Source organism: Morchella importuna, assembly GCF_003444635.1.
Source record: "Morchella importuna strain M04M26 chromosome Unknown Morimp01GS002, whole genome shotgun sequence".
In the NCBI taxonomy this organism is placed as follows: Eukaryota; Fungi; Ascomycota; class Pezizomycetes; order Pezizales; family Morchellaceae; genus Morchella; species Morchella importuna.
Window position 1 is genome coordinate 1,818,995 of NW_025763399.1, and position 27,209 is coordinate 1,846,203.

Sequence of the window (27,209 nt, forward strand, 5' to 3'; positions counted from 1 at the left end):
TGGCCCTGTATCTCCGGCTTCTCTGTTCCAATTTCTTTTGGGATGAGGCTCGTGAATCTATGGTTGGGCCGATTGACGGTGGGTTTATAGGGTTTCTTGTGAGACCACAATACTGAGCACAAGTACTATACTATAGAAAGCTAGTCTTGGCAAATAAGTTTTCGAGGACATCGTTGAAGAAATCGTGGGGCCTTGTTTATATACATATATGTACTTATACATATGTATATACATATGTGGCATCTACATTACGCAGGGCCAGAGAACTGTTCTATCAGAGGATTTGTCCTCTGACCCCCAAGCCCTTACTCTAATTATAACCTACCGGCCCGCATCAAGACGTCATCCTAGAAACCTACAAGTCGTTGCCGGCCTTCGGCCGGAGAGGATAATCCATCATATATTATTTTTTAGTGCAATTCTATATGAGAATATAGCCACAGGAAGGGTATACTCAAAACTTTATATTAATGTAGAAGAATCTAATTAAAAATTAGCAAAAAATAACCTTTTATTTTTGATTTTACCTGCATTCATTTTGGTCTATTAATACTTAATCAGCAAAAAATCTTTTACTAGTTCTAATGGCTCTGGTCTGCATTCAGGAACAACTTTGAATATGGCAGAGTTGGGACAGGTTTGAGAACGGAATCAGAGGAGAATCTCTGAGTGGAAGATAATACCAAAATCTACTAATTATGGAGAGAAACAAAAATCAATGTTATCATGATTATATCGTACCGAGAAAAGCAAATATTGATAATGTGATATCGTATCAAGTAGAGCAAAAATCAATACCCTGATATCGTATAAAGAAAAATAAAAATCAATATAATTATAGCTACTATATTGCTCTAAAAAAGAAAAATCAATTCAATCATGATTATATTGTCATAAAAAAGCAAAATCAATACTATTATATTCAAGTTCTACCGAGAAAATAAAAAATTAATATCATGATATCATCTCAAGAAAAGCAAAAATCAATATATAAATCAAAGAAAAATCAATATGTTAGCAACTCAAAAAAAGCAATCTTAATCACCAACTTCTCAAACCTAGCCAATCAAAACCTTTAAATAACACATTGCATATCGGTATATCTATATACTTATAAGATAAGCAATGAGTACTGGTCGATTGCATGTTCAATAAAACCTCAAATCAGCTTATAACAACAGCGTTAACCTCGATTAATAGGAAACATGTCGAGTTGGCTTTGGATAATATTCCATGCACAGTAACAGTCGAATGTATCGTTTCCGGGTGTGATAAATTAACCTCAATTACCATTCTAACACATGCATCGATATCTACTTTCATTCGCTTACGATCTTTACATCATATCAATCAATAGTTTCAGTATAATTATAATCTTCATCAATCGGTACGTACTACGTAGTACCATATGTAGTTGGGAGTAGAACGCACCCCTGCGCATAGCTATCGATATATATCATCCGGACCCCAGTTGGCATCGACAACATTAACAAGGCCAAAGTCGGCAGGAAAAATGCGCCAATACCCACCACTTAGGAAGCTGTCTGGGAAGGCCGCCTAAACCAACCATGTAAGGTGTGACACAGTGAGTGATGGCTTATGAATAGGATCAATGGGGATACCATACTGGATTCCTCGAAGCTCACTCCCGGTCGGCCGTCAATATTCCATGCCGTCAATACCGGGTCCACGATCGTTTCAAAATAGCCGAAATGGTACATCATCTGCAGCATCTTACTCTAAATTCTAACCATCACCCGGAACCGAGAACGAGATCTTCGGCGACACACTCCCCTTAAAGCCAAAATCGTCATTTACCCCAGGATTTAATATCGACCGTCCCTGGCCCCCGCATTAATGTTGCAACGGCGTACCTTTCTCGTGATATCCCCCCCCCCCCCCTCTATCAATTTATCCGTACATTGTTCGGGCTGATGAGAACCGAAAGCAAAAAAAGGAAAGAGAAAAAAACCATTGTGGACAATCGGATGATAATATATGTCAAAGAATGCAATTAATATGGGAGAAAGGAAAGGAAAAGAAAAGAAAACATTATCTGGACGTCTTTGGTATTAATAAATACCTAGACAGTAGCCCTTGGATTTGCCCTGTAACTCGGCGTTGGAAGTATCTTTGGAAAGCGTTTTTCCCGCGATGAGGTTCTTCAATGTCTTCGCGCATCTCGTGCTTGCGAGTAGCTTGCTAGCCTCCTCAGTTTCTGCGCAAAAAAACAATGGTAGCTGCCAAATACCTATGCTCAAATGTGATTCATAATTGACACTCTATAGGCAAAACCGACCTCGTCGAGTGGGATCGTAGCTCCCTCTACATAAACGGCGAGCGAGTCTATGTATTCGCGGGTGAATTTCACTACCCGCGTCTTCCTGTCCCTGAGCTATGGCTCGACATCTTTCAGAAGCTGCGAGCGACTGGCTTTAATGCCGTATCAATCTATTTCTTCTGGGCATACCATTCTCCGAATCCTGACACACTCGATTTCACCACAGCTGCATTGGATATTCAGAGGCTGTTCGACTACGCGAAGGAGGCCGGAATTTGGATCATTACGAGAAGTGGACCTTATATTAATGCTGAAACTAGTGCAGGCGGAGTAGCTTTATGGACTACTACCGGCGCATGGGGTATACACAGGACCGATGACGAGAAGTACCATGAGGCGTGGTTACCATTTATCACGGAGGTAGGGAAGATCTTTGCAAAGAATTCGATCGTAGAGGGAGGAATGGCTATTCTGAATCAACACGAGAAGTATGCTGTTTTCCATGTAAAAGAGGAGTAGCTTGTTACTGACATTATATTAGTGAATTCGTCGAGTCTTATCATGACCCCAATTGGACGGGTGTGAAGTATATGGTCCAAATCGATGAAGCGTTTCAAAACGCAGGTGTTGTTGTTCCTTCTACGTAAGTGGTGGCTATTTTAAAAGGGAAGCAGGTTAACTAACATTGATTCAGACACAACGAGAAAGGAATGAGAGGTCAAAGTTGGTCCACGGATTACTTGGATGTTGGCGGTTCAGTTGGTATGAACTCAATCTTCAAAGGCTAGTAGTTGAGTGTGAAACCTAACCTTGATTAGATATCTATGGCTTGGACTCGTATCCCAACGGATTCAACTGCGCCAACCCAACTGGAGGATTCAACATTGTCAAGACCTACTATCAATGTATTGAGTCTTTCTCTGAGAAGTTTCGCAACCAAGTTTATGTGCTAAAACATCCAATATATAGGGTTTAATAACTACTCACCAACTCAGCCTTCATATGTTCCTGAATACCAAGGAGGCGCTTTTGACCCGTATGCATCTCAATAACTCTACTACTCCAATTGCAAGTGAATCTAATCCCGTACTTCTTTATAGATGGGGAGGTTATGGCTTTGAAAATTGCGCACAACTCACTGGTAACGAGTTTTCGGACGTGTTTTATAAGACATTAGTCGCGCAGAAGATCTCACTGATTAGTCTTTACATGACGTATGTAGTCATCCAGTCCCTGTTAGGAACTAAGAGCTGATTCTCTGGTTGATTTTAGTTACGGCGGAACCAACTGGGGGAGTGTTGCTGCACCTGTAGTGTATACGTCTTATGACTACGGAGCGCCATTGACCGAGTCCCGTATTATCCGCGACAAGATGCGCCAAATTAAACTCTTGGTATAAATGCCTACCCTATAAAGACAAATATATACGAAATAACTTACCAATATACTATAGACATTATTCCTCAGAGTTAGCACCGATCTTCGGGAAACAAACCAGCTTGGTAACGGTACAACGTACGCAAATAAACCCGTGTGATAATCCATGACGCAGATTTACTGACCCAAACACAGGTTCACCAATAACACTGCAATTTACACAGTTCATAACCGAAACCCGACAACCAATGCTGGATTTTACTGGGTCAATCAAAACACTTCAAGTTCCCGAACCGTAGTAAAGTTCGGTCTGAATGTTGAGACGAGTGCTGGAAATTTAGTCGTTCCGAATATTCAGCTTGATGGCAGAGAGAGCAAGTTTATTGTCACTGATTATACCTTTGGAAAATACGGACTCTTGTATTCGTCTGCCGAGGTCTTAACTTTTGCCATTATTGATGATAGTCCGGTTTTGATTCTTTATGCAAATGCGGGTCAAACCGTGGAGTTTGTACTTAAGGATATCACCGCGGCTCCGAAAGTATTTGGAGATGCTGCGATTACTACGGAAACATATCTTACAAAGGTAATAATTTCCAATCCAACCAGATCCTAACACCATACTAACACTCACCAAGCATACAAGAGTGACCTATACTCAAGCCAGAGGTTCCTCATTCATTCAGTTCCCCAACGGCCCTCTCATCCAAATTGTCGACCGCATCACAGGCTGGAACATCTGGGCTCCAGCCCTCACCTCAAACCCCAATGTCCACGCCGATGAGCAACTTCTCGTATCAGGACCTTACCTTGTTCGTTCGGCCACCCTCGAGGGATCGGTTGCAGAGCTCCGAGGTGATCTAAACTCAACATCAACTATTGAAGTTTTCGCTCCCAAGAAGATCAAATCCTTTAAATGGAACGGCAGGACCCCATCCGACATTAAACGCACCTCATATGGTTCTCTCGTTGGTACCGCTGCCGGACCAGAGACACTCAGCTACAATCTTCCCGATCTGAAGAGTCTTAAGTGGAAATTCAGCGACTCGATCCCAGAGCGTCTAGTCGATTATGACGATTCAAAATGGGCACATGCGAATCACACCACCACAGATAACGCACAGAAGCCGAAGACTCTTCCGGTGCTGTATCCGGATGACTACGGCTTCCACACCGGTATCAAACTCTACCGCGGCTACTTTAACGGCAAGACAGCGAGCAGCGTTACACTCACTGCTATTGGCGGGAGCGCATTTGGATACAGCACTTGGTTGAACGGGGAGTTTATTGGTTCTTGGTCAGGATCGCCTGCAAATGCAAGTGCGACTCTCACCTTGTCGTTTACGAACAAAACTCTCCTCGATACTGGGAATGTAGTGTTTGTTGTGCTTGATTACCAAGGTCACGATCAAGACTCTGTTGGTCCTGATGGCCCACGAAACCCCCGTGGGATTAGTGAGGCAAGCTTGACTGGAGGAAATACAACATTTACTGAGTGGAGATTAATCGGAAATGCTGGGGGTGAGTCGCCGGTGGATATGGTGAGAGGTGTGTATAACGAGGGTGGATTGAGGGCCGAGAGACTTGGCTGGGCGCTGCCTGGATTCGATGATGGAAAATGGAAACAAAAGAGCCCACTTGAGGGTGTAGTAGGTGCTGGTATCGAGTTTTACGTAAGTACCCCCAAGCCCCATGATCACCCAGAGACCTTTCTAACAGACTAAATTAGCGAACCACCTTCCGTCTTTCAATTCCCACAAATCACGATGTTCCCCTTGCCATAGTTCTTGGTGCTCCGAAAACCACAATCTCCAGAATTCAGATCTATGTAAACGGATACCAATATGGTAAATACATATCCCACATCGGCCCACAGACTGAATTCCCGATCCCACCGGGTATCATTAACAATGGTGGATGGAACACAATTGGTGTCGCGATCTGGGCACAGGATGAAGCAGGTGCGGTGTTGGAGAGCCTAGAGTTGAAAGAGGTGGATCGGTTTACTAGTTCTTTCAAATTTGATTTTGACGGTAAATACTTACAACCAGAGTGGACAAAGGAGAGATTGGACTTTGCTTAGAGAGCAGTAGATAGATGGTATTTCAGTATATGTCTTCTGTCATTGTATTGTTTCACGTGGTGCGAAGTCAATAGTACCAAAAATTATATCATGGGTTCTCAATTGAACATAGTATTCGAGTGATATTACATGATGAAACCCCAACCCTTAATGAAACGATGAATCCCAAAGGAGCGAAATGAAACACTAAATAAAGCACACGGGATCCCGATTAAAAAGCCGCTACCGCAGGAACAACAAATGGACCCACTTATGGCCCATGGGAGGTTGTCTGCAGCCTGTCTTCCCTTTATCACCCCCTTTGATTCGTGTCACCTACCATTGCCAACCCACCCCTTCTGGATCTTGAGATTGAAAAAAAAAAATTTTTAAAAAAACCAAATTATCATATCTACTGATGACGCGGTTGAACACGAATGAACACTTGCATCTTGCATCAAAGCATCTGTGTACCGGGAGAAAGGTTTCTTTTGCTGCAATTTCGGCAACCGGTTAACTAAGGGGGGAAGTCTTTACTTGGGGGAGTGTCGGGTCGGGCTTGGCATGGAATCATCGCTTACTCGGCGTTTCTTGGAAGAAAGGGTTCGCGCGTCTAACGGGTTTTATGTTCCAACTTTCTGTTGCTTGGGGAAGGGAATTCAGGAAATGACCGGTTGTAGCGATGTTGTCCTCTCCAGACAGACACTCTTTTATGCTAAGGGCTGGCTGATTCTCGCGATAGAATTTTCCGAGGTGAGTTTTCCAGAAAGAAAAGAAGGGGGACCTGTTATCGTAATCATTTACCTACAATACCCTTTACATGAGCTCGAGAGGGAGATAAAGCATGGCCGGGAGGCATATCCGTATGAGTATGGGTGGACACTACTGTTATCTCCATCAACTCCACGATTGGCGGATATAGTTGTTGCCGCGAATTTTTAGGGAGGAGCTTCAGGCTGAGGGCAAACAGTATGGATTCTTCCATTCTATAAATGCCAAGCATCGCCAACTCTGCGCTTTACAATGAATCAAGTCAATTAGGTAACCCGCGCAGCGCAGCCAGGCAGGCGTGTATATAGAAGTAAAACCTGCATTCCAGAAGTCAATACGTAGTGTGTTGTTCTTGCCCTTTTTTTAACATCTGGCTCTGTTCTGTTCTGTTCCACGCTGCTCCTTCTTCCCTTCTCTTCTTACTCGGCCATTTCTGCTGTTTGTCGTGTCTGTGCACCTCCCTGGTCCGCCCACCTGCCCTGCTCTGCTTGCTCCGCCTCAACTGCCTGCTCTGCCTACAACCACAGAAGCAGCAGTTAACCATCGCGGCTCCCCACCCTGCTTGATAATCTGCCACGGGCAACAGCAACTTAGCCATAATAATTTCTCCGTCATACGAGGGAACGGTTGTGTGTTTACCCTGCTAGTAAGAAATATTTCCCTGTAAGTCTTGTCTGGCTGTCAGTCAGTTTTGTGTAGCCCAAGTTTGTGGTCTCTCTCCGTTGTCCGAGAGTAGCTGCCTCCGTTTCTGTTTCCGTTCTTCTTCCCTCCTTCCTCTCAATCAACTCAACCCAACTTTTTTTCTATTTCACGTACTTTGCGCATGGTATAGTTTTATACTTGCGTCGTTGTTCACCTACCACATCAGCCTCCCCACCCCCAATAACTGTCATTCCACCACATCCCCCATCATCGCCCGCTGCGCTACTCTCCGGCCACATTCTACCACCACTCACTCGTCTGCTCATTCCCCAGGCTGCGGTTCATAGCGTACATATATACATACATAGGCATAGTCACTCTAAATCTGCCTGCCTTCCCTCCCGCACCACAGACAGACAACCAACGTCCCTTTCAGCCTCTGAACCACCACCCACCAGTCACTTACAGCACAGATCTCCAACAAACCCATACCTGCTATTACCAAACCCCCCCCCCCCCCTCTTCCCAGCTATTATTTATCTGTAAACGCGGGAGAAGCCAAGCTCCAATTTCCCGTCCCCCCCCGCATTAATATTAATTCTCCGCTGCTGGGAATCCTCTTGATCCTCATACACCATCACCACCAATAGAGCCCCACACATTAGAACACCCCCCCCCAGTTCACTCCCGGAGACGACACTGGCTACTATCGACCCTGTTAACTTCTCACATCGGGCCCCTGCTCTGATGACCCAATTATTCGGTTCATCGTCGGGCCACAATGAGCGGAAGACTCCCTCATCGCCTAGCTCAAGCGGTGGCCGCTTCGGCTCATCTTCATCCTCTTCTTCCTCTCATTTCCCTACAAAACTCAAGAATTTCTTCCGAATAAATAGTCTTGGTAGTAACAGTAACGCGTCGTCCAGTGGTGAGCTCCATACCTCTAATCTCGGCAGCTCGCTCCGCCCTAAATCCCGTTTCCTAAGAGGCCGATCTACTTCATCGGCCAGCCAGCTGGATCATGCTGAAATTTCGCCCACAGCGAACGCGAACCCGTACTTTGCCCACCAGGGCCCTCCGGCGCTCAGACATCACAATGAAGGGAGTGCCCCTCCATCCCCCCCGGAAACGCCCGAATTGTCGTTGTCTCCGCCGGGTATCAGCATCGGCGTATCGGGTGCAAATGACCAGCAGCTACAGGCGAACAAGGAGGAGCTGGCACGAAAGTTGAGGCGGGTGGCTTCGGCTCCAAATGCTCAGGGTCTATTCTCATCCGGTGATAGTAGTAAGGGGAATCGGCCGGATACTGCGACAGAGGAAGGGGGGAAGCCGCCGTCGTTGAATTACTCGCCCGCCGCGTCATCGCCGCTCAGTAATGGATCGGGGGAGCTGAGAAGTACGTCGACATCGAACTTACTTGTGCCAGGGGCTGGCGAGGCGATACCGGAGCGGCTTAGGAATGGACAATTCAGGAGGACGTATAGCTCGAACTCAATCAAAGTAAGGAATGTGGAAGTTGGGCCGGGGAGCTTCGATAAGATCAAGTTGTTGGGTAAGGGTGATGTTGGGAAGGTATATTTGGTACGGGAGAAGAAGAGTAATAGGCTGTATGCCATGAAGGGTTAGCATGACTGTTTTTCTCCAGTGTTTCTCGGGAAAGAGTTTATTTGGCTAACTATTGGCCGCAGTATTGAGTAAAAAGGAAATGATCAAGAGGAACAAAATCAAAAGGGCATTGGCCGAACAGGAGATTTTGGCTACCAGTAATCATCCGTTCATTGTCACCCTTTACCATTCTTTCCAATCGGAGGATCATCTCTACCTGTGCATGGAGTACTGCAGTGGTGGCGAATTCTTCAGAGGTGAGGCTTACTCAACATGGGACAGGATCGAGCGGGTCGTCTTACTAACTTTCCACAGCTTTGCAAACGCGGCCTGGAAAATGTATCCTCGAGGACGACGCGCGGTTTTATGCTGCGGAAGTTACCGCAGCTCTAGAGTACCTGCATCTGATGGGTTTCATTTACAGAGATCTCAAGCCAGAAAGTATATCTACATAAGTTCCGCCACTGCTGACCCGTGCTGACTCATATTCCAGATATTCTGCTGCATCAGTCTGGACATATCATGTTGTCAGACTTTGATTTGTCAAAACAATCAGAGCCTGGTGGTGTGCCAACCATGATTGTCGCTAGGGGAGGAGCCTCTCAAAACTCACTCCCTGCGATCGATACAAAATCTTGCATTGCTAATTTCCGGACAAATTCGTTTGTTGGAACTGAGGAGTACATCGCTCCAGAGGTAATAAAAGGTAATGGACACACTAGTGCTGTGGATTGGTGGACTCTCGGTATATTGGTATACGAGATGTTGTATGGAACTACCCCATTTAAAGGAAAAAACCGAAATGGGACTTTTGCAAATATCCTCAGGGATGAAGTTGGTTTTCCGGAGCACCCAGGTTCGCCCTCAATAACAAAGTAAGTCTCGTTCAAACTCCTATATTGTTCGGAATTAACCAGGTTTTTGTTTGTAGTAACTGCAAGTCTTTAATACGCAAATTGCTTGTAAAGGATGAAAACCGCCGATTGGGTTCTCGTGCCGGTGCATCAGATGTTAAAGGACATGCTTTCTTTAGGTCAACACAGTGGGCTCTATTGCGTCATATGAGGCCTCCAATGGTCCCAAACCAAGGGAAGGGCATTGATGCAGTGAACTTCCGCAGTGTGAAGGAGAGTGAAAGTGTTGATATTGGCGCCGCCAGGGTGCGTGGAGTACCGCTCTCAAGCGATCTTGAAACACCTGGCGAGAAGGACTTCGATCCTTTTGAAGAGTTCAATTCTGGTATGTGGACTATTACTATCATTTAGAAGTTTAGAAGACGAGTGCTAATATGTTCGTTTAAATAGTCACTTTGCATCATGATGGTGATCACGACCATCAACAACACCATGAAGAATTAAATGAGGATGCTGTACAAATGAGATAGATCAATTGAAGCTGGCACACTATGCTAGTATGCCCTTTTTTCTTTTATTTTTTTTTCTCTTTGCAGGACAATATTTTTACGATATCTGGGAACTTAATTTCTTTGCATTTTTCCTTACTCTGTTCACCCTTTCCTTATCATCATAGTTGCGCAATTAACGGGGCTAGGTTTTGTTTGTGAATTTTTATTAGTTACTTTCCTTAATTAGTTTGGTCTTGGTCTTGGAGGGGTACGGTATTGCTGAATTTCTTTCCTTATTTCTTATATCTCTCTCCTTTTTTTTCCATCTCATTATATCAACAATGCGGTTCGCGGGTGGGCAGGTTGGCGGAAGGGTTAGCATACTTTTTGCTCTTTAAAACGGTACAATTTGGTAAGTTGGAGGAGCAGTCAGTGTGGATAAGACGTGAGAAAAAACGAGAGGAAAAAAAATAACAGGAATAACGCTGTGATTATGCAGATGGTTTTATGTGAATATTTAGGTAGTTTGTTCATCCCGAACGGATCTCCTTTTTGCTGCTTTTTGGTGTTGCGTGAAGTTTTTTTCGCATTAGCTCTTGATTCTGCGTTGCATACTTTACCTTCATGATTTTGCTGCTTCTCCTGGTTAGATAGACCTGCGGATCTAACTAGCTGGACGCAGAGAGGTATTTCCTTAGTACATGATATACTGATGTATCAAACTTGATCATCGTTTGCTTATTCATTAGAGTTTACGTGTGCGTTGGTCAGATCTGAATATGTGCACTTGCAGCATTGCCCTTCCCTCAAAAGGCTTAGCTGTTTCGTTTCGTGCGTTTCATGAACCCGAGTAAAAGAAGCTTTTTCTTTGTTTTTCTCCCTCTCTAGAAGCAAATAAGACGCGTAAAACAGAGATTCAAAAAGCATTATCAATGAGCTATGACCGACGGTAGAAAACAATAGTACATTATCTTGAGTGTATATGACTTAGTCTATAGAAGGAGGGCTGAATCGAGAGGCACCTAGAGATGCTCTTTAAAGTATAGGCTGATAACTTATAACGAGCTCTTACTATAGTTCCACCTTTACAATGTAGCATTACATCCTTCTACACAAATATTAGGATGTAATGAATTGGCAAATAAAATAAAATAAAATCATAAAGATCGGGTGTAAGATGGATTTATACCGAGTGATATCCTGTGAGTAAACCGACCAGAAGGCAAGAGGTGGTCTCTTCAAAGACGGTAGTACCTAGGGCTCATATCTTGAGCCGTTGTCTTTCAATGCGTATACATTGGTGGCCAATTCCACGTTCTATCTCCTCATATTTGAGTAGTATAGTCTTCGCCACCTCTACCAGCCATGGAAATGAATCATTTGATTCGTTTCCCACCAAGCGAATTTTGGGACGCTTGTGGAAAAGGCATAAAAGATTCATTTCCAAAGCCGAAAACCCCTTTTCTTGATCCAACTCCGCTTATGTACTACCTATTCTGGACATGGATGCGTCGTCATCCCAAAATATGTTTTAAGTTTCCTGATGCCTTTTCTGATGCCTTTTCCTGGGCTGCACCGGGACCCAGAATGGCTTTTCTTATGTCTTTTCCTGTGACTTTTCTACAATAGACACGGTTTATGGGGAACGTATAGAGCTTAATATATCGATTAATGGCGTAGGTGATAAGATGTGGACTGTGTAATCGCTGTTCTCTAGGTTCAATCCCTGAATAAGTCTTTTTTATTTTTTTTATTTGTATCTTTTATATAATGTATATATAAGTCTTGGATTAGTGGTAATGTGTTTATTAAAGTAACATATGAGACTTAAGATTCATTTCCGGATTCATTTCCCCATAGTAAAAAGATTCATTTCCTTGGTAAAGACAGTTCACTTAATAAACACATTTCCGATGATTCATTTCACACCAAATTTTTACGTGAGTATAAGATTCATTTTTTGATTCATTTCAATAGTTGGTAGAGCACTGATGTTTCTATTAACATTTCCTACCTGGTTTTCTATGACCTATATTAAGACTGGGCGGAGCAATACTTTATCCTTTATCTGGTTAGTAGGTACCGGTGTACTTATCATCTTAAAGTGTAAGATAACCATCCATCCAATGATATTTCGAAGACTAGGCTGTTTCCATGGATTGAGCCTGCTTCAACTGCAGCTTGGTGAAAATGCAATATACAGCGGTAGGTAATAAGTGATGGAACAGAGCAATACCTATTTTGGTAAAACGCCACCAACATTTGGTGTTTGTACTCTCAGGGCGTTCCATCACTTATTACCTGTCGCTGTACTGTATGTTAACGTTAGTCAAGATAGACCAACATGTACATCGCCGCTGATACTAATCTATATAAAACAATGATTTATTTGATACATTGATTGCTATGTTTTATGGTTTGAGGTGGATAGTTACACGTACGTTCCCCTAAACCTGGTATTTGATAGCGGCCGTCTGCAGCTGGTAGCTAAAACGCACCCCCCCCCCATACATATCCCAGAAGAGAAAAGTAAATCTGAAAAAAAATTTCTAGCTATGGTTATTACCTATAGATAGCCCGCGTTTTCTTTTATTTGGCACATGGGATATATTTGGCACCGAAGAGGAAAAATACGTATGGCAGCTAGAATCAAATATGTGACCGAGTGATTAACTATGAAGAGTCTGGTCTTATGTGGCTTAGGCTGGCGATAAGAGTCCCATGAGCATGGTGGTATTATATCAGCCACCTGTTATTTCTGGGCAGCCCTCTCACCATGGATATGAGATAGGACTACGTGGGCCCAGATTTTGGGATATCTAGCTAAGTGTTCTATATTGTCTGAATTCGCAAAATGAGCAGGTCAAATCAGATTGTTTTTAATTTCTAGCATGTCGTAACTCTCGATCCTCTAAGTGCTAAATCACCACCCAAAAAAGGTTAATTGAAAGCCGATACGCCAAGACAGCTTCGGAGAAGTAAATTTCTCCTATCCTTTTGGGATATTCCTGGATGAATGCCCTGTGTATATATCATTCGATTTGTAATTTACCTATCGCTTTAGATCGGTTGAAACTTCTCAAAATCATGAGTACATGTGCACGAAAGCTATATTACGCTTATATATACGTGGGAGCGATCCCACCGTTAAGAAATTGAAGCCTGTGCTTTGCACCACAGTTTTTACAATGCACATCTGAGGAAGTTTCTGCACCGAGGCCTGAGCTTGTTGATCATGGTTTGCTGGACCATGTAATATCGCACACGTGCTCGTCTCAGGTTCATGCGTCTATCAATAAGGTTTGTGGTGTTAGTATGCATATGGCCTCCGAAAGGTGTCACTGTTGGCAACCGCTTGCTTATCTCTTTCTCCCTCTCTCTTTCTCTGTTACAGTTACATTTACGCTAACATATACATAAATCATAGGGGTGATCTAGCAGACACATGCAACCAATCACCATGGTACCCTACCATCGTGCTCTCGTGAAACCACTGCATCTGTGGGCAAATCTCTCTTCCCCGTAATTAGCTTGGCCTATATGGCTCCATTCATCAGTACGTAAATCAAGAATTAAGCAGCAGAAGCGTGTCAACACCTGACTTGTGTGTGTGTTATTTCCGCCCGATCTAGTATATAGATCAAAGAGCTGAACTCTCTCTTGTGTGATTATAGGCTCGGGCATACTTTCTTGATTTGGGCTATTGAGCGTCGTCTAAGCGGCTGACAGAAGAAATTTGAAGATCACGGAGCTAGGTCAACTCAATAATGTAGGGTAATGAATGAGACATCTTGGCGTGCTTATTTCAACAGGTGCCACGCAGCTACCTATCGTTGCCCAAAATTACCCTTTCCTAAAGCCTTTGGATCCCCGAAGAATGGTGGCGAGACATTTCATAGATCAATATCTGTTATATGCTTCGATCGGTGTTTTGGATCATGGAATGTTTGGATCATGTAAGATCACTCGCATGCGAAGGATCGAAAGCTCAACGGCGTTGTTGGAGGGTATCATTGACATTACTTATGAAATGGGAGGATGCAGTGGCTTTATCACCAAGAATTCATCTTAAATAAGTAAAAAGGTCGATATGCGGTTTATTTAGAGGATGATTGGTAATTCTTGGTCAACATCGCCTGTTCCACCCACAAAATATTCACATGAACCGAATAGCTTGTTAGTGACCGCCACACGGAGGGTCTCCGAGTCTGTTATTGATGGAAAAACGGGTTTTTACTGTTGAAAATCTCGTACGTGGAATTGATCCAGACCCCAAAGGTGCTTATAGTTTTCTCAAGAGCGGCCAGGCGGCCGTTAACTCATCGTCCTGAGTTATGAATCCCCATCTAGATTTGTTTTTTTAATCCATTTGTTTGCCTCCTACAAGCAATTTGAAGTATGTATTTCATCAATTGAAAGTGATTTTCTGAAGGTGGTCCCGGAATAGAGCCCGCCTCCCATGTAGCCCAAATTATAAAATCCTCGCACCACCATGTTGAAGTAGTTGAGTTCTGTCCATATGTGCCAAAAGATTAAATCATCAAATGTCTCATCATCGAAGTCAGGGCCGGCCGGCCGTTGGTTACAACTGGCGGCAAAGTAATCGAACGAGAGTGATCTCCTCGTTCAACTTTGATAGCAAGCGGGTAGGTTTAGATTGCGGGTAAAGGCTGCAGATGGTATCTGAGATAGCCATCGGTGTTAGTAAAAGGAACCCAAACCAAGTCTTTGTATGTATGTAGCGGAGGCGAAAGTAGAGTTTTTGATAAAATAATCATGGCCGCCAGTGCTAGTTCCGCTCGATCCGAACCTCCACTACAGGACGTAGGGCACCGTCGTCGATATGCATCGGAGGCGCCTCCGAAGAAAGTAATGTTTGAATAACAATAGTCTTGGCTAGCTCAGTACGGTTTGTTTTATTCTATGATTGTTAGTGAAGAGCGTGTTAAGCTTTTCATAACCCCGGAAAACGGTTAGAAAGATTCCCAGACGCTCAATAGCCGAGTTACCCCGCATTGTATGGGATATTTGCCAAGAGGGAAACTGACGAACGGCAGTGAGCGGAGATGCTCCGCTATGTACTGGTTCTCTTAGCTAGGCCTTTTTCGCTATCTATTCGACTTTATACCGATGGTGCAAAGGAATGAAGGGGGAGCCCTTGACCCCGCAAAGTAGGCACACACGATATGTAGAGAGGAGAATAATCGGCCCAAATTTCGGGTTGATAAAAGTTTGGCATAGATTCACAGAGACAGTTGAAGAGCTCTAGGAGAAGCCGTCAAGAGAGAAGAAAGAAGTGTCTACGGAGCTAATAAATGAATTATTTGGATTACCAGCCTTGTTGACAACAACAAGCGTAGTAATTGTCATCTTTAGTAGATTGGTCAGGGCAGGCTACGTCTCTGAGTGGTGGAGTGGTTAGCAAGCGGCTACACCTAGGCTATTCTGGTAAGAACGGAGAAAACCCCGCATTAAGCATGTTGATCCTATCTAGAATCGGGACAACATTGTAGATCACCGACCACTGCAGGTATCCAAATTTCTGCTCGCGTTTTGGGGCCGCGTGATGATTGCGATGCCATCTACCGCACTTTATGCAGGTTTTACTCGCGAGAAAGACAGAAGGAAAACAAGCATACCGGCCACACAATTGAGCGGGCATGGCCCCGTCTCGAAGTTCTCTTTGGAGATGCAGTTTCGCCGTTATGGTCAATTGATGCGTGCACTCCTGGATAAAACACTTACGACCACTCGCTTAACAAGGCGAAATAGCTTTTAAAAAGCTTCGCTCCCCCAGATTTATGGAAGCCTTGTCAGTACATAGCCACACTCGCCTCGGTATTGCGTCCCGCCCCTCAAGGTTCAATTCCACTACTAGTTATCACTCGAGGCAGAATTATAGCCTTAGCTGTGAACTATGTTTCACGCAGAAAATACCAACGACCCGAAGGAGGTCAGGAACTGGAAAATTCACCTACTGGGTGAGTATATCGCAGCTATGACTATTCTCGGACTATCGCTGATTCGTGGTGGTTATGTGAAGGCTTTGGGGTGTCGATGTCTGCTGTAGCAGTAGGGTTAGACAAGCCTGTGCCATACAACGAACACGGCAACTTTGCTAACAAAGTATTCTGTATTGCAAAGATTCGATACTGCATTTATAGGAGGTACCCAGGCACTGGTGTCTTTCAAGGTATTCCCTACTTCTTGTCGAAAATCTAAAAGTTCATAAATTGGCTAACTTTGTTTCACCAAAAGCGGGATTTTGGACTAGATGTCCAAAGTCAGTATGAACGTGACACATTATCGGGTGTGTACTGAAAATTTTCGGGAGCTAAATCATAATTTCAAGATCTAACATTTTTCTCCCCCAGGGAATATTGTGTCAACATTTCAAGCTGGATGTGTTGTGGGGTCGCTCATAACTTTTCCAATTGTCGAAAGATGGGGACGCAGAAAAGGGATGATCCTGTCGTCATTGGTTTTTTGCATTGGTGCAGCCTTGATGGTGCGTGCCACAATTATTATTTTAAAGGGAAAAGGGAGAGGAAACAAGATTGACATTCTAGTTAGACTGCTTCATCTGGAATGCTGCCACTCATCTATGCTGGCCGAGCAATAACTGGCCTAGCAATTGGTGGTGCATCATTGATCGTTCGTAAGTCATTTCCCCGAAACGAAACACTGGTGTAACCCAAGCTGATGCTACCAAGCCGTTTATATTGCCGAAACCTCACCACCGAGTATTCGTGGAAGACTAGTAGGAGTATTCGAAGTGTTGAGCCAAGCCGGTGGGATGCTGGTAAAATTTACCCCACACTATGTGCAACGTATGAGATGATCTGACAATGCACAGGGATTCTGGATCAATTACATCGTCGATAGAACCATAGACCCCGCTGGCCCAACTCAATGGCTCATTCCTGTGGGACTTCAACTGGCCCCCGGAGCTATTTTCTTCTTTGTATCTCTTTTTGCCCCCGAATCACCTCGTTGGCTTTGTAAGAAGGATAACTGGGATCAGGCCAGGAAGAATTTGGTTTTGTTGCGGAACCTCCCAGGCGATCATGAATATATCCTGGAAGAACTCACTGGGATCAGGGAGCAGATTGAGCTCGAGCAGCTCAAGTCAGGGGGCAGTTCTCTGAAAGCGAATCTCAAAGAGATGACCCTTAAGGGGAACAGAAACCGCGTTGGTATTGGACTATTATTGATGGCTTGTCAGAACCTGACTGGTGTTAATGTTTGTTCTCCTGTTAACCCTAGAGCAGACCTAATCACATTTGCTAACATGAAGAAGATTCTTACCTACTACTCGCCTCGTATTTTTGAAACTCTTGGATTAACAGGAACCTCAACAAAGTTATTTGCGACAGGATGTTACGGAATCGCTAAAACTCTTGGGATGGTGATTTTCGCTGTTTGGCTGGTTGAACGAGTTGGTCGACGAAAAGCCTTGATTTATGGCGCCTTTGTGGGTAGTATTCCGATGTGGTATATTGGAGGATATGTTATGAAAGCCGACCCCGAAACAGCAGCTGCGGAAGGAAGATTCACCCAGAGTGGTTGGGGATATCTTGCGATGGTTTGCGTATACCTCTATGGGCTCGTGCGTACCCCCCCCCCCCCCCTTGGCTAGCTTCAAAGTATTGAGTTCTGACTTGTATGCTGCATTGTAGGTTTATTGTATGACCTGGCAGGGAACAACCTGGGTGTACTGTTCGGAAATCTTCCCAATTGGTATTCGTATGTTCTGGTATGTAGCTACCATCTGAATTCCAAGAATAAATGCTAAGACCGTGGTAGTGTCGCTATAACTACAGCAGACCAATGGCTCTGGTCTTTTATTATATCTCGCTCGACCCCGTAAAGCCCCCGCTCTGTAATCATTCAAATATTCGAAACTTTTTTACTAATAATAAATGTAGATATATGATTACGAGTCTCGGCTATGGGACTTACTTCTTCTTTGCAGCGTTGATGATTCTAATGGGAATATGGTCATTCTTCTGCGTGCCGGAAACGAAAGGACTTACGTTGGAGGACATGGATAGGCTTTTTGGGGTCCCGGAGAGGATTGAGAGCGAGGGAATGAAGCGGACGGGGGAACTGGAGAAGGGTTCTGATGAACTGATCGATAGTGTTGACAATGCGAATATGAGGAGATGATAGCCTTTTTTTTCTCTTTTTTTTTTCGTGTACATATTAGCTACGAAGTAAATGACAGATGGTTTAACCCAAAGTCGTACAAGTGCTAGTACATGTACTTATAGTGAATTACGCTACCTATGTCGTCATGAACCTTAATTGATTAGCTTGGATCTAATGTTAGAAAACTACACATACATGTATTGTCGGGGGCAAAAATATCAGTGCTCGGGGCTACGGTAGAGTGTCGGCTCACTACATACGTAGTATTACGATGTACAACTTCCTACATCAATTCAGTCAAATTAGCGAATGGCCAAAATGGGACTTCTGTCTGGGGTTTATACTACGTGCTCGGAGTACTGTCCCCACAATTTCACGAACATTGGAGTATTTGCATCCAGGTAAAATCCGGCCTGTAATGCTTGTACTCGATTTCTTCGCTGCTTGAAGCTAAGTCGGTCTGCTGCGATACGAACGACGTTGGCGGTTATTAATCTTGGCGTTGTCGAGTGACGGGCAGTGATTGAATTTGTGACCTGCATTGTGATGGATCAATGATCCAGTGGTGCAATTCTACCAAGCCAAGCTCGAATAAAACCAGGAAAATTTACGTCACATCTATCAAATGCTTGCCCCAGTTTAGTACTATGTAGTCTGCCCGGGTTCTGCAAACTGCGGCCGCCCTAGCTTAGGCAAATCCATATACCGTTAGAATCTCTACGGCCCATGCAAGCCTGTACGACGGCGGCCCGTCAAGGGGTCTGCTGAAATTCTCTTTTTCTGCTGTTTTGATACTGGTGTAGCAGCGCATTATGGTGGAGGAGGGATATATCGATGCCCAGACTTGGTGAGAATAAGTATAAACAATTCATGATGCTTATATCCATAACAGAGTTCTTTCTATTGTTTACATCATGGAGCTTTCATCAAACCCAGCTATTTCTTCGATTTCCACGGTAATGGTGCCCTTACCCCACTTCTCTGCATAAACTATTTGCAATTCAATTAACACATCTCAATGTTTGATCCACGAGAACAAAAAAAAAGGTCGAGGAAGGTCGTTGTTGACAACCTTGACATGTCGTCCCCGCATGTTTGACAAGGGTTGCAGCATTTTCTTCCCTGGAGTGATTGTCTCATCTACGATCTCGGAACCAATCAAGCGAATCCTTGATCTATCGAAAACACGGATTCACGAGCCTTTTTGCCATTTTATCCCTAGCACCTCTGTTTTTAGGCACATATGACGCAACATCCCGAAGTTTCGCGGGTGTTTGCAGCATCGCGGGTGTTCGCGACTCGGTCCCCCGATACCTTGGCGTTACCGCGGCAACCGCCCCAACTTGTGTTGTGTTGTTGTGATTTGCGGACCTGCCCCAACGGATAAACCTTCTTCAAAACGCCCATCTGCTCCCCCTCCATCATCAATCATCAATCACCACCACCTCAACCAACCCCTCCCTCTCATCACAACTTCTGTTTATTTTCATCAAGAAGTTTGTTCATTAACCTTAGCTTGCTCTCGTTTCTTGAGTCATTAGATTCTACTAGCCCGACACAAACGAAACACAATTGCCATCGACCGCGAAGGACTCGTCTTAGCTATATCACCCGTTTTAGCCCGCGTTCTATTTGCTAGTTAGCTCGGGAACCAGGCCTCACCCCATCCCATCTGCCCTTCTGCTATTGCTCCGGTCCAGCATTTGATCACAATGAGTGCTTCCAGCTGGGCGAACGCGCATTCAAGAATGTAAGTTGTATTGTCATTGGGTCTTAATATGGCAGCTAATTCCTTTTAGCGGAACACCTGCCTCCATGATGTCGGATCCATCAACAATAGTCTCACGAACATCACGCTCAACAGGCGTGACAACCCCTGGAGTAACTCCCTCGTACTCAAAAAAGCTCGTCGTTGTCGGTGACGGTGGATGTGGAAAAACATGTCTCCTGATCTCCTATTCACAAGGATATTTCCCGGAGGTTCGTGCGCCCCCTTTTGTTCCATGTGACGAAGTTTATCGCTTATCGCGCAATTGTTTTTGCGATCCACGTGACATTAAACTGACTGTTATTTTAGAAATATGTACCTACTGTCTTTGAGAATTACATTACGCATAAAACACATGAAGCCAGTGGGAAGATTGTTGAGTTGGCGTTATGGGACACAGCCGGGCAGGAGGAATACGATCGCTTAAGACCACTATCGTATCCAGAAACCGACGTCCTGTTTGTTTGTTTCGCGATAGATTCTCCGCATAGCCTTGAGAACGTTTTAGACAAGGTAATTTGCGCTCCTTGAATTGCAGATTTACATATAAAATCTTGGCTAATACATTTCTTTTATAGTGGTACCCCGAAGTCCTCCATTTCTGCCCCTCAACCCCAGTTGTCCTCGTCGGTCTCAAGACGGATCTTCGAAAAAACAGAAACGTTATTGAACTTCTCAAAACGCATGGAATGACGCCCGTAACGCAACAACAGGGAGAAGAGGTCGCGAAACGCATGGGTGCGCGGTATGCGGAGTGTAGTAGTAAGGATATGATTGGAGTACATGAGGTATTCGACTTGGCAATGGATATGGCGGTGGGTCATGGGCAGAAGAAGTTGAAGAAGAAGAAGAAGTGCACAATTTTATAAGACGACCACGGTTGTGATGAGTTTTCTTTTTTTTCTTTTCTATTTTGATTCATTTGTTATATGATATTCGTTCTGTACGAGCTACGCGTATACCTATACCTATGTCCCTTTATTATCATACCTTTTCCTTCGATCTTCATGTTTTTATCTTTCTTTTCTACTTTTTGGAGGAGCGAACTCGTTTACCTATTTGTTGGTTTGTTCGGTTCTTTTCATATTCTCTTTCTTCTCGTGGGGAAATTTTTGCATCGAGCGCAGTGGAGTAAGCGGGGAAGGGCTTAATGTTCAATGTCTCAAATGAATAACCCACCAAGCAGGGCTTGGGCAAAAAAAAACGAACGCATAACGAGTTAAGAGAAGAACTACTTACTATATTATGTACGCATAGTGATCTGGGATGCTTGATTTTTTCTTTTTTTTTCTTTCTTTTCTTCTGCTTCTTTTTACTTTTGAGCAAGCAACTCAGTTTGTGTATCTCCTGTATTTGTTTATCATTACATGGCACGGGCAGGGGAGGGGATTCGTTTTTTTACTTTCTTGTTTTGTTTCCGGAATCAATTGCAAGTGGTGGCAGTGGTGGTGGTGGTGGTGGTGGTGGTGGTGGTGGTGGTGGTGGTGGTGGTGGTCGTGAAAAAAGAGGCAACGCATATATCATCTATGGAGGAGGGCGTCAGTGGAGTACTCTTTTTTGTCTTTTCTTTTGTAAATGCTTATCTATTTACTGTTTTTTTTCTTTCTTTCTTATTTTATATACCGACAGCCTTTGTACCATCCAATTTTTTTTCTTTTTTCTCTGCTCTACTCTACTCGTATTTTTATTTTATTTTATTGTACATGTATGTAGTATGAATGATTATGGCGAGCTCGAGAACAGATTGACTCCAAGCTGATATGATGGATGGCCGTTCGTGTTATTGTGGTGGCTGGCAAATTGCAAATATTGTTGATGTTTTGAAATCCTCTGGTAATGTACCCTCATCCCCCCAATCTGCAAGTGTGTTTCCTTTTGGACACTTCTTCCCACCTAGGTCAGCCCTACACTACACTGTGTAACAAAGGAAGAGAAAAAAAATTACATAGATTCCCCGTTCGAGTAGCGGGCCCGTAAGTTTCAGCTCCCTTAAGACAACTCAAGGCGTTTGAGGTTTTTTCTTCTTTCTTTCTTCTGCCCCCAGTCTTTATCTCATGCTCAGCCAGGCCCCACAGTGACTAAAACGCACCTGAAGGGTCCCGTTTGCTATTGATTATACACACCGCGCGCTCGCTGCATATGCAGTACAGAACTCGATATGCCGGATTGCCAAGATTCGAAGGATTTCATACGGGATAGCAAAAAATCCGGGATAGCAAATTGATTTTGCAGTAAAAAAAAACCAAAACCCCAGAGGATTTCGTACGGGATAGCAAGGGATCCGGCGTATTGAGATCCGGCATATCGAGTTGCGACTGTACGCACTGGATGGTGTTTGTTTGTCGCACAAGAGCATGCGGGAGCCTGGAAGAGGCGTTTTTGGGGGGTTGATGGCCCGGGGCGGAGCGTGGATTTCACGTGAGGGCGAGGGCGAGGGTAACGCGTCGGGACAGGGGAGAGATGGGGCGGTTATTTGGACCTTGTAAGGTCACGGCTGAGGGATGGGTGGGATGGGTCAGGTACATGTATTTGGGTGGCCCGGAGAAATTGGGTCTTTGACACAGATGGGTCTTGAGTTCTACCATGGTACATAGGTAGGTTGGAGACTCTAGAATGGAATGGCGTATTGTGGGGTTGTATGCTGCTGCTGTTGTTTTAGATGGGTTTTGTGTTTATGGATTTTTGGTCATTGGGTTCAATGGATGATAAAATAATACTCTTATTATTATGAGTCTAGATCTCTGTTTTTGGAACATTGCCGGCGGACGGGCTGTATGCCGTTTTGTTTCTCCCATAGATATGAAGTAACCAATATAGAAACAAAAAACCAACAGTCTTCGAACCCGCTAGCTGCTTGTATATATATATATATATACATGTATATATTGGCGAGAAGTGGCTTTTTGCCTAAATTATCAATATACTACTATAATAGCTAGCATTCCGGCTTCTTATATAAGGCGACTACATGTAGTTCCCGCCTCCAGAATTGGCATTACAAATCCAATTTAATCTATCTACATATAGTCACAGCACGTACCGTACCTGATTTGCGCCAGCCGTGCCTGGTAGATCTACATTACCTGTAATCGCTTATGTGAGGGCACTACATGTAGGTATGTAGACCGTGTGCACCTGTGCCGAGAATGTACCTGTGCCGAGCATCTTATCTGATCTCTAGGGATCCGCTCCAAATGGTGGCTAAAATGCTGCCTTTATTATAAGGTGCTCGGCACAGGTACATGCTCGACACAGGTGCACACGGTCTACATGTATTGAAGTTATTCCTAGTCTCCGCCAATCTGGCCAAGCCAGCTGCTTCAAGAGCAATCACTCGGCCGCCAAGACATCTCCTTGAGGCTCGTTGAAGCTACTTTCACTAGTATTTCAACTCCACTAGTTGAATTATCCATATTTCTTCGTTAAGTGTTCTAGAGAAATAGATGGTGTTTCCCGCGGCAGGTGCACTTATGCCATTGTGGTCGAAAGTCGGCCCTGAATCTTGCTACCGCAGCTGGTTAATGCCGGTATTGTGATCTTTTGATCGACTGTATTTTATACTCAACGGAGTACATGCAGTAAAAACAGGTCGTGGAATATACACCCCGTTTTTGTTCACATGTTCACTACACAGCTGTGGTGGTCCATTCATTGTGTCTCATAAACCTTATACAGCCCTCGGCTGCTACCGCTGGCATTGCCTTAATTTCAGGCACCCCACCAAGGGGGCTCTGGTCAGGGGGGATTTGTTTGTATACTGAATATCATATATATACATAAGTACCTCTTTTTTTTCTCTAGAATCATTATTCTAGTAGTTGTAGATAGAGATGTGTGTATGTAGATGCCTATTGGTGAGTTGTGTAGGTTCAACTCGTACTGGTGCCTGTTTGTTCGAACAGGCTGCCGTCTGTTGGATGGCTGTGAGGGCATACACGTATCCACCCGATCCGTCCAAATCAAATCAAAAGTAGGATAGCAGCCGGATTAGTCTGTGCGGTCAGCCTGGAATACAAACTTGACAGTCCCTTTCTTTTCTTTCTTTCTTTCTTCCCCCCTCTCTTCTTCTCTCCTCTTCACTTTTCTACCACATCTTTCGAACTCCATCAATCTCTAACCCCAAAAACCAAACACAATGCCCGTCCTCCCCCACAACCTCTTTACCCGCTCTACTGCTACCGCTATCACCGATGCCGCCACACCAGCCGCCTCCGGCCTCAGCAGCCGTCTCGGCGCCTGGTACCACACCGCGGGCCTCAGCGACACTGCCCGCGACCTCGCCCAGCGTGGCACAGCAGCCGCCCAAAGGGTACTCGAGAACGAGCAGCTCAAGGCCTATGCCGACCACAGCGTAAATGCTGCTCAGGACGCCGCCGTGTGGACCTCGGAGCTGAAGCTGGACCCGGGGTATACGGCGGGGCTTGGACAGTGGGTGAGCGCGCTGTGGGCGTGGATTGTGGCGGCGGTGGGCGGGGTGGGTGAGTGGTTTGCGGGGGCTGTGAGCGGGATGGGTGGATGGTTTGCGGGGATTGCGGAGGCGATGGGGCCGTTGTTTGAGAGCTTCTTGGGGTGGTGCAGTGGGCCGCGTGGGTGTTTTCATTTCTGGTGTTTTTTTGGTGTGGGTGGGTGTGTGCTAATTGGGTGGTGTTTGGGTCCGTAGAGGCGATTAGGTTGATGATTATCTGGGTATCGATTGTAGTTGTTGTGCAGCTGTTGGTGGTAGTTGTGGGGTTCGGGCCCGCGGGGGTTGTGGCAGGTGCGTCTATTCCGTTCTATTATACTAGCTCCGGATCCCGGGTCGTCGTGCGGAAAAAAACTAATCCCCGCTGTAGGCAGTCTTGCGGCCGGGTTCCAGGCTTATGCGTATGGCGCATTCACGCCCGCGGGCGGCTTCTTTGCGTTCTTCACGTCGATGGGGATGCTGGGGCTGATGATGCCGCTGGGACTGGCGGCGGGCGTGGTGCTCGCGACTCTTGTCACCATCATTTGCTTCCTTGCGGGAGTGGGGTTGTAGGTGTGGGGAGGTGTGGGTGTGATGAGTGGTCTCGGTGAGAAGATGTGGTGGGTATCTTTCTGGCATTTTAAATGCGCTTCATTTTGTTTGCGGTGGAGGTGGGGCTGGGTAGGGCCAGAGATATATCTCGATCTCTCTAACTATATATTCTTATATCAAAGTCTGCAATCGCTTATTGTTTTCCTATCTGCTTGAATGTTAAACTAAACCTCTCTATTACATGTAACTAGCTAGCTACACAAAGCAATAAAAACAAATACAATCCTACCATGAAAATAAAAAAAAATAAAAAAAGGTCAAAATAAAAAGATTATACCAAGCAAACCCCATGTAAGAACTAGTTAGGATGCAGCTAGCTATATACCTAGCTAGCCAGCCAAACAAATAACGATTGCCTACGCACGCACGAACCCACTCCCACAGAAGACCCCCAATCACCGCTTCCCAACCCCCTCGGGAGCCCCTCATACATAACTGTACTCTCGTCCCCCTCGCCCTCCTCCGCGCCCTTCGTCTCCTCCGGGTTCTTGGCCATGACGTTCTCAAATTGCGACCACAGCGCCTCGACGCTCTCGAACTCCTTCCCGACCTACACACCCCACCCACCGGCCCAATAAGTACATCAAATACTCCCCTACTATAATAGATAGACAGGAAGACTTACAGCGATAACCCCCTCCAGCGACCGGTTCAGCACATTCATGTTCATGAGCACGTGTTCTAGCGACAGCGCAATCTCACTGACCAGCTGGTCGCGCTGCACTGGTATCCGACGGTTTGTTAGCTAGCTTGTTCATTCACCTTGCTATGGGGTGGGGTGCGTACGTTCAAAAAATGACTTCTCGGCGGGCTCGGCGGCGGGCGCGGAGGCGGAGGCGGCGGGGCGGGAGGTGGACATTCGTGCGGTGCTAGTGGTGGGTGTGAGGTTAAGGTGATGAGGTGAGGTTGTGCGGTGGGTGCGTTATCTTATCGGTTCGGCGGTGGAAACCCTTGCCCTGGTTGGGTGGGTGGGTGGCTTGGCAGGGGTGGGGGTGGAGTGGAGTGTTGGGAAGGAAGGGGAGGGGGGAAGGCTTGGGTTTAGATAAGGTGAACGGGCTTATAACTACAATTGTAGGGGTTTAAGTGGCAGGTGCTCTTGAGATGGCACATACTAGGTTTAAAGCGTCTCTTGTTGTTTTGCGTCCAACTCAACTACATTTTTGAGACGCTCTCGATTATTTGCATGGAAGGATAGACATACCTATACCATTGCTTGAATGTACATTATCTCTCCGTCCAATTCTTCCTCTCGTCAGTAATACATCCTTCTTCGAGCGGAGTGATCATCCATGAACATTTCCGTCACACACAATCACTCGACCGACTAACCCGCCCACGACCAGCTAGCCATGGCCAGCGCCCTCTCCCAAAACCTATTATGTGGAGGTAATCGAGCGTCATCTGGGAATAATCACCGTCTAGGGGGCACGAACTGGGCGCTCGCGGGTTCAATGAGTTTTCCCACTGTTTAGAAGCACCATACAAAACTCCGAACGGGTTAACCTGTTCAACAAACTTGTCCCATTAGGAATATATAGAACACTAGTACTCAATGGTCGTCTATACCTAACTGTAATAGCCACCAAAAGGTACACCATATGAGACCGGCCATATCCCTTAAGCTGTCGCAAAAATGCTGACCCACCAATAAAAAGCAAATTTTGTGTGCTTTATTAATAGATCCCGTTATCTCTCAAATAATAGATCTCTCATACAAATCAAATTCCTCTTTTATAGGGATACCGCGCGCCAAATATGCATGCAAGATCAATTACTACGTATACTATACTAAGGGGGTTTTCTGGGGCTTGTCGATTAATTTTAGTCAATTGTTGAGAATATAAACTCTGGCTGGAGATCGCCAATTTCTCATCCGTGTCGTATGGTTAGTCTTGCAGTATGTACAGTACTAGTGGCAAGGTTGTATACTACATGTAGCAACCAAAAAAGCATCGATCTGATTTTGTTCTTCTGATTACATGTAGTGACCTCATGATAAACCCAAGCGAAACCGTAACTTAGTTTCATATTTTCTCAACCATGACCTAGCTGCTCAAGAAGCCTATAGTATTTACCAAAAAAGGGTATGGATTTGCTACGCTACTCCCGTTAATGCGCTAGTAATGCAGTAAGAATACAGCATTACTATGTATT

General features: G+C 44.9%; 7 protein-coding genes across 7 annotated transcripts; 5 read left to right on the forward strand and 2 right to left on the reverse strand.

Moving 5' to 3' along the window:
- Positions 1–2,154: 2,154 nt before the first annotated feature.
- LAJ45_01326 (uncharacterized protein) lies at positions 2,155–5,741 on the forward strand (the record flags this gene model as incomplete). Its single annotated transcript, XM_046110921.1, has 12 exons — positions 2,155–2,236; positions 2,289–2,769; positions 2,823–2,924; positions 2,976–3,043; positions 3,100–3,186; positions 3,251–3,317; positions 3,382–3,495; positions 3,554–3,674; positions 3,735–3,796; positions 3,854–4,244; positions 4,297–5,331; positions 5,388–5,741. 12 exons carry the CDS (start codon positions 2,155–2,157, stop codon positions 5,739–5,741), a joined length of 2,964 nt encoding a protein of 987 aa, XP_045976099.1.
- Positions 5,742–7,027: 1,286 nt separating this feature from the next.
- Positions 7,028–7,432, reverse strand: LAJ45_01327 (uncharacterized protein; the record flags this gene model as incomplete). The annotated part of the gene is made up of 3 exons (XM_046110922.1): positions 7,028–7,061; positions 7,131–7,294; positions 7,352–7,432. The coding sequence occupies 3 exons, from the start codon at positions 7,430–7,432 to the stop codon at positions 7,028–7,030; spliced, it is 279 nt and encodes a 92-aa protein (XP_045976100.1).
- A 448-nt stretch (positions 7,433–7,880) lies between these two features.
- LAJ45_01328 (uncharacterized protein) lies at positions 7,881–10,596 on the forward strand (the record flags this gene model as incomplete). The annotated part of the gene is made up of 12 exons (XM_046110923.1): positions 7,881–8,365; positions 8,417–8,754; positions 8,822–8,995; positions 9,054–9,179; positions 9,232–9,613; positions 9,670–9,977; positions 10,043–10,060; positions 10,123–10,149; positions 10,290–10,294; positions 10,350–10,351; positions 10,446–10,495; positions 10,583–10,596. The coding sequence occupies 12 exons, from the start codon at positions 7,881–7,883 to the stop codon at positions 10,594–10,596; spliced, it is 1,929 nt and encodes a 642-aa protein (XP_045976101.1).
- A 5,404-nt stretch (positions 10,597–16,000) lies between these two features.
- On the forward strand, positions 16,001–18,252 carry LAJ45_01329 (uncharacterized protein; the record flags this gene model as incomplete). The annotated part of the gene is made up of 12 exons (XM_046110924.1): positions 16,001–16,064; positions 16,127–16,160; positions 16,228–16,276; positions 16,342–16,393; positions 16,458–16,591; positions 16,657–16,741; positions 16,797–16,885; positions 16,940–17,326; positions 17,384–17,692; positions 17,763–17,839; positions 17,890–17,949; positions 18,012–18,252. 12 exons carry the CDS (start codon positions 16,001–16,003, stop codon positions 18,250–18,252), a joined length of 1,581 nt encoding a protein of 526 aa, XP_045976102.1.
- Positions 18,253–19,946: 1,694 nt separating this feature from the next.
- On the forward strand, positions 19,947–20,871 carry LAJ45_01330 (uncharacterized protein; the record flags this gene model as incomplete). Its single annotated transcript, XM_046110925.1, has 4 exons — positions 19,947–19,984; positions 20,034–20,214; positions 20,312–20,515; positions 20,581–20,871. The coding sequence occupies 4 exons, from the start codon at positions 19,947–19,949 to the stop codon at positions 20,869–20,871; spliced, it is 714 nt and encodes a 237-aa protein (XP_045976103.1).
- A 3,266-nt stretch (positions 20,872–24,137) lies between these two features.
- LAJ45_01331 (uncharacterized protein) lies at positions 24,138–25,016 on the forward strand (the record flags this gene model as incomplete). Its single annotated transcript, XM_046110926.1, has 3 exons — positions 24,138–24,588; positions 24,663–24,758; positions 24,835–25,016. The coding sequence occupies 3 exons, from the start codon at positions 24,138–24,140 to the stop codon at positions 25,014–25,016; spliced, it is 729 nt and encodes a 242-aa protein (XP_045976104.1).
- Positions 25,017–25,380: 364 nt separating this feature from the next.
- Positions 25,381–25,914, reverse strand: LAJ45_01332 (uncharacterized protein; the record flags this gene model as incomplete). The annotated part of the gene is made up of 3 exons (XM_046110927.1): positions 25,381–25,605; positions 25,681–25,778; positions 25,842–25,914. The coding sequence occupies 3 exons, from the start codon at positions 25,912–25,914 to the stop codon at positions 25,381–25,383; spliced, it is 396 nt and encodes a 131-aa protein (XP_045976105.1).
- Between the last annotated feature and the right edge of the window lie 1,295 nt (positions 25,915–27,209).